Consider the following 6,267-nt stretch of genomic DNA (forward strand, 5'->3'; position numbering starts at 1 on the left):
GGGCCACATGTTTGACACCCCTGCTCAAAATAATGCCGTCTCAATCCACTTTAGTGACCGTTTGCAAGTGGGTTTTGCCATTTCACACAGTAGACTTCCCACAGTGTGGGAAAATAGTTTAACTTACTAGCTTTCTGCACTAGCTTGTTTTAAAAAACAACAACAACCCTTTAAGCTGCATACAATGGCTCAACATTACAAGCAAAAAGAGTACCACTAAGATAGAGCATACGTAACATTTCCCGAATTGTAAAATACACAGAATCTGTATTTAGGTCAATGCTTCCTAAATCTTCCATCACTTTGCTCAGCCAGTATATATATATATATATACACACACACATACAGGAGTAATTTCCTGCATGAGCGTACAGGAGCGGAGCTCTGGCAGTGAAGAGCCATGGGGGCGGGCACATGCAACAAGCCCCGCCCCTTGCTCCCAGCAGCCCTTAGTCGGGTCACGAGAAGCAAGAAGCAGGCAGGTAAGTTGCAGAGCCCCCCCCCCCCCCCGCCAAAACAGACCTTTAAGACCAAGTTTTATTCAGGTAGAAGCTCTCCCTCCTCTGCAAGGACAGATCTCCACATGTTGTCCCCCCCCCCCAATAGCTAGCAATCCAAAACAGTCCAGTGGAGCCTGAGCGGTGGGCGTTGCCTTCTGACACACTTCCGGTGATGCAAGGGGGTGTGGCATATGCAAATAAGTTATGCTAATGAGTTATGCTAATGAGCTCCTGCATCTCTTTTTCTATACGAAATGACCCCTGTATGTATGTGTGTGTGTGTATACACACACACAAACATATCGGCTATATCCAAGGTCAGGGCTTTTCAGTCTCTCCTTTGAGTCGTTTCCTTGCTGGTTCAGGCAGCTGCCCTTCCTCTTCCTGAGAGAATGACCCAGAGGACGCCACAGGGTCAGGACGTGGGGATTTCATCCTCACGGCCGAAGGAGTGGCCGAGTCCGCAGAGTCGCCACCATGATCCGATTCTTCTCCAGCGTTCTGTTTTGGGTCTTATAAAGAGAAACACACACACACAAAATGACCACCGTGCATACCGTATGAGATTCGTAAACATTACAACCAATGCTCCCTCTAAGCCAGTGATGGCGAACCTTTTAGAGACCGAGTGCCCAAATTGCGACCAAAAACCCACTTATTTATCACAAAGTGCCAACACGGCAATTTAACCAGTGTACTGAGGTTTTAGGAGCTGCGGTGGCTCAAGTGGTTAAGACGCTGAACTGCAGGCTGTGGAATGTCAGTAGTTCGGCAGTTTGAGACCCGAGTGTGCCACATGACGGAGTGAGCTCCCGTCTCTAGTTCCAGCTCCTGCCAACCTGGCAGTTCGAAAGCAAGAAATTGCAAGTAGATAAATAGTGCCAACACGGCAATTTAACCTGAATACTGAGGTTTTACTTTAGAAAAAACAACTCATACATTAACTTAAGATGATCCAAACAAAGTAAGGAAAGCAATCCCAAATGCTTTCATTTACTTAAAATTATTTGGCAGAGAATTCGACACTTTAATGATGGTCTGGGCCTGGCTGGGGCGATGGCACGCGTGCCCACAGAGAGGGCTCTGAGTGCCACCTCCGGCACCCGTGCCATAGGTTCGCCACCACTGCTCTAAGCTGTGGAGTCCTGTGAGCAAACATTCTCCTTTGTGAGCCACTGGTATTGAAGTTATGAGCAGTGTTCCCTCTAAGCTGATTGAGTGTGAGCTAGCTCACAGTTTTTTAGCCTCCGGCTCGCCCATTTTTGTCTCAGCTCCGAAAGGAGGGCTCCGAAGCAATCTAATTCTTTGCAGGAGCCGAATCGGGGGAGCCCCGCCCCCAAAGAGCCCGGTCCTGCCCAATGTGCCTGGTGCAATGACATCACCCAGAGGTGACATCATAGCACTGGGCATACTGTGCGGATGACGCTCTAGAATAAAACTCTGTGGTGAGCCAGTGTCCCCTCTAAGCTGAGTGAGTGTGAGCTGGCTCACAGCTTTTTTAGCCTCCGGCTCGTCCATTTTTGTCTCCATTCAGGATGTGGCTCCAGAGCAAACTAACCTATGCAGCAGCCAAACCGCTCGCTCACAGCTTTAGAGCCAGTAGCTCGACGAAGCAGAGTTCTCGCCCACAAGACTCCACAGCTTAGAGGGAGCATCGGTTATGAGCGAGCGATTTCGCTCCTGCATCAATTAGTTTGCTCTGGAGCTGTCTCTCCTGAGCGAAGACAAAACTGAGTGAGCCGGAGGCTGAGAAACTGTGTGCTGACTCACACTAACTTGGAATAGCTATCGTCAGTGTTCCCCTCTGTGACAGTGGAGCCCATAACTCTAGCTGGGTCCAGCCTACCTGAGGGACCGCCTTTCCCCGTATGTCCCCCCAAGAGCGCTACGGTCTGGGGCCCAAAATTTGCTAACTGTGCCGGGCCCCAAAGATGCAAAACTGGTCGCTACAAGGGCCAGGGCCTTTTCGGTGGCGGCCCCTACCTGGTGGAATGAGCTCCCGGAGGAGATTCGGGCCCTGCGGGATTTGATGCAGTTCCGCAGGGCCTGCAAGACGGAGCTCTTCCACCAGGCTTTCGAGTAGGGGCTGCCCCCCCCGTTATATTGTCATCATAGGGGGGTGGAAAAGGCCCTAGGAAAGAACGTCTGAACTTTTAACATCTTAATATTGAAGCCACTGAATGCCTACCGGGAATGTTTGGATACGGTCAGTCATCTTTCTGGGTTTTGGAACTGAGGATTGAGCACTTTATTTGTATTGGGACTGGTTTTAAACTGTACAGTATGTTTTAAATGTATAGGATTTTTTTTTTATTGTTGCAAGATTTCTTGCTCTGTAAGCCGCCCTGAGCCCTACGGGGGAGGGCGGGGTATAAATTTAATTAATAAATAAATAAATAATGCGTCTTCCAGTAACGCTGTGCTCGTATATTTTCACAGGGATCCCCTCCTTATATACTTCGTTGTTGTTTTTTTTGCTATGAAATCAAATCGTATCTGAATACGATCCAGACGTACTTTCTAACGTGAGCTGATCTCGGTAGCTGCCGAACCATCTGGGGGCCGGCCGGACCCAGCGGGAAACCATCAACGTCGAGATGCCGCCGACCAGATAAAGGCCTGGGGGGTCGCCGTACTTGTATTCCCTGGTGGCGCCTGGACACCACACCGCTGGCAGCAGATCCTCTGCAACAAGGCCCTCTCCTTTGGGGGTCTCCCCATCCAATACCGTGCCAGGGCCGGGCCAGCTTAGCTTCCGAGATCTGACGGGATGGCCGGGGCTGTCCACGCCGGGGCCCTCAGTCTCTCCTTTGACTTGTTTCCTTGTGGCCTCTTCCTCCTCCTCCTCCTCCAGAGGGGATGACCCGGACGGCACCACAGCATAACGACGTGGGGGGTTCATCCTCACGGCCGGAGGAGTCGTCGAGTCCTCAGAGCCGCCCTCGTCGCGACCCAATCCTTCTCCAGCGTCGCGCTGAACCTCGGCCATGGGATCCCTAGAGCCCGGGCCAGGAGCCGTCCCCTGGGGGTGAAGTAGAGATTGGATTTATACCCCGCCCTTGGCTCGGAGAGCCAGTTTGGTATAGTGGTGAAGTGTGCGGACTCTAACCTGGGAGAACCGGTTTTGATTCCCCGCTCCTCCACTTGCACCTGGCTGGGTGACCTTGGGTCAGTCACAAGCTCTGGCACAGCTGTTCCTGAAAGAGCAGTTTGTGTCAGAGTTCTCTCAGCCCCACCCACCTCACAGGGTGCCTGTTGTGGGGAGGGGAAGGGAAAGGAGTTTGTAAGCCGCTCTGAGACTCCAAGTGAAGGGCGGGGTATAAATCCAATCTCTTCTTCTTACAATTTCCTTTCCCTCCCCCTGCCCGCAACAGACACCCCCTGTGAGCAGTGTTCCCTCTAAGCTGAGTCAGTGTGAGCTAGCTCACAGTTTTGTTTAGCCTCCGGCTCACACCTTTTTGTCATAGCCAATGTTCCCTCTAAGCTGTGGAGTCCTGTGAGCAAAAATTCCACTTTGGGAGCTACCAGCCTTAAAGTTGTGAGCAAACATTTCGGCTGCTGCATGAATTAGTTTGCTCTGGAGCCATCCTTCCTGAGCTAAGACAAAATATGGAACTCTCGGCCACGGTTATAGCTTATCACGAGTGTGGGGGGGTGTTTGGGCGTGGGGTTTATGAAATCACTAGTAACTTTTCAGAAAGAACTTGTGACTGACCCCCGGTCACACCAGCAGCTGCATATGGAGGAGTGGGGGAATCGAACCTGGTTCTCCCAGATTAGAGTCCGCGCTCCTCACCACTACCCCAAGCTGGCTGTCACAGAGGCGGTCAAGCCCCAATCAGAACCCATAATTGGTAGGATGTAGGACAGTCAGAGGAAACAGGTGGGTCTGTACCCCAAAGGGTGAGTGCAGGGGCAACTTGCCTAGGGCACCAGAAACGGGCATCCTCAGCCCCAACACCTGGATTACATGGCCTGCCAGCAGCTCAGGGCTCAAACTCGCCTGCCAAGGTGGTTCAGGGCAGAAGAAAGTGGGTGGGTGGTTGACTGCATTGGAACCCTGCAGGAACCCCCCCCAAAAAAAAATGAAAAGAAGAAAAAGAGATTGGATTTCTACCCCGCCCTTCACTACCCGAAAGAGTCTCAGAGCGGCTGACAACCTCCTCTCCCTCTCCCTCCCCACAACAGGCACCCTGTGAGGTGGGGGGGAGGCTGAGAGAGCTCTTTCCAGATCTGCCCTTGTGGAAACAGCTCTGAGAGAAATTGTGACTGACCCAAGGTCACCCACCTGGCTGCATGTGGAGACGTGGGGAATGAAACCCGGTTCTCCCAGATTAGAGTCCACACTAACCACTACCCCAAACTCGTTCCAATGTGTGAGTGCACAAGAAACCTTCCACCCGTAATAAAACTTTGGTGGTCTTAAAGGTGCCGCTGGACTCAAACCTAGTTCTGACAACTGAGTTGCACTGAACACTGGACCCTTCCCCCTATCTCTCCCCCCCCCCTATTTACTATTCTATCTGCCCAATGGACAACCCCTTCACACAACAGACACCCTGTGAGGTAGGTGGGGATGAGAGAGCTCTCTCGAGGACTGCTCCTGAGGGAACAGCTCCGGGAGAACTTGTGACTGACCCAAGGCCACCCCAGCAGCTGCATGTGGAGGAAGAGTGGGGGAATCAGACCCTGTCCCCCCAGAGTAGTCTGCTGCTCTTAACCACGACACGAAACTGGCTGTGGGGCTGAGATTGCTCTCTCTCTTTCTCGAGGTCTGCTCCTGAGAGAACAGCTCCAAGAGAACTTGTGACTGACCCAAGGTCACCCCAGCAGCTGCATGTGGAGGAAGAGTGGGGGAATCAGACCCTGTCCTCCCAGAATAGTCTGCTGCTCTTAACCACGACACGAAACTGGCTGTGGGGCTGAGATTGCTCTCTCTCTTTCTCGAGGTCTGCTCCTGAGAGAACAGCTCCAAGAGAACTTGTGACTGACCCAAGGTCACCCCAGCAGCTGCATGTGGAGGAAGAGTGGGGGGGTCAGACCCTGTTCTCCCAGACTAGTCTGCGGCTCTTAACCACGACAGCAAACTGGCTGTGGGGTGGAGAGAGCTCTCTCTCTCTCTCTCTCGAGGGCTGCTCCTGAGAGAACAGCTCCGAGAGAACTTGTGACTGACCCAAGGTCACCCCAGCAGCTGCACTTGGAGGAGGGGCGGGGGGATCGAACCCGGCTCCTCCCAGACTGGAATCTGCCGCTCTCGTCACCCTCCGCGGTCCGGCCAGCCTCCTCTCGTCCAGCGCCCAGTAAGGGATCTTCGGCTGCTCGTCCGGCTCCGGGTTGAGGAAATAGAATCGGTCCGTCTCGTCCATCTCTTCCGCCCTTCCGACTTCGCTTGCCCGGCTCCTACCGCCCGCGGCCTCAACGCGCATGCGGAAAATCGAGGCTGCGCGCGCAGCACCCTCGCCGAACGTTCGCCCCTCCCTTTCCACCGCCGAGCGGGCTTCGAGCGAGCCTTGAGGGCCGCCGCCGTCCGATTGGCGGCCGGCCCCCCGCGAGCGGGATGACGCACCCCGCTCCCGTCCAGTGGCAGAGCCGGCCTCGAGCGCCCTTCCCTCCGCGATTGGTCGATCCCCCTCGTCCTCCCTTGGATCCCGCCTTTCCCCGCTCTCCCAATCAGGAGCGGCGGCTCCCTCCCCGGCCATTCGGCGAGCCCGCTGGCACTCGAGGCGCGGCGCCCGCCCCCCTCCGCCCGCAGTTGGCCCGCCGCGGA

The 6,267-nt window shown here is 54.1% G+C and overlaps 2 protein-coding genes across 2 annotated transcripts in view; one reads left to right on the forward strand and one right to left on the reverse strand.

Moving 5' to 3' along the window:
• Nucleotides 1–748: 748 nt before the first annotated feature.
• LOC107120163 lies at nt 749–5,907 on the reverse strand. Its single transcript, XM_015422810.1, has 3 exons — nt 5,762–5,907; nt 3,018–3,522; nt 749–1,012 (listed from the first exon to the last, which is right to left on the reverse strand). Exons 1-3 carry the CDS (start codon nt 5,864–5,866, stop codon nt 819–821), a joined length of 804 nt encoding a protein of 267 aa, XP_015278296.1. The 5' UTR covers nt 5,867–5,907; the 3' UTR covers nt 749–818.
• Nucleotides 5,908–5,924: 17 nt separating this feature from the next.
• Nucleotides 5,925–6,267, forward strand: part of LOC107120160 (far upstream element-binding protein 2-like) — a 45,835-nt gene continuing 45,492 nt past the window's right edge. The window contains exon 1 of the mRNA XM_015422807.1: nt 5,925–6,003. Coding sequence (XP_015278293.1) covers nt 5,925–6,003 — 79 coding nt within the window. The remainder of the gene's footprint in view (nt 6,004–6,267) is intronic.

The sequence above is a fragment of the Gekko japonicus genome, unplaced genomic scaffold (assembly GCF_001447785.1).
Source record: "Gekko japonicus isolate JY-2015 unplaced genomic scaffold, Gekko_japonicus_V1.1 scaffold4021, whole genome shotgun sequence".
Classification (NCBI taxonomy): domain Eukaryota; kingdom Metazoa; phylum Chordata; class Lepidosauria; order Squamata; family Gekkonidae; genus Gekko; species Gekko japonicus.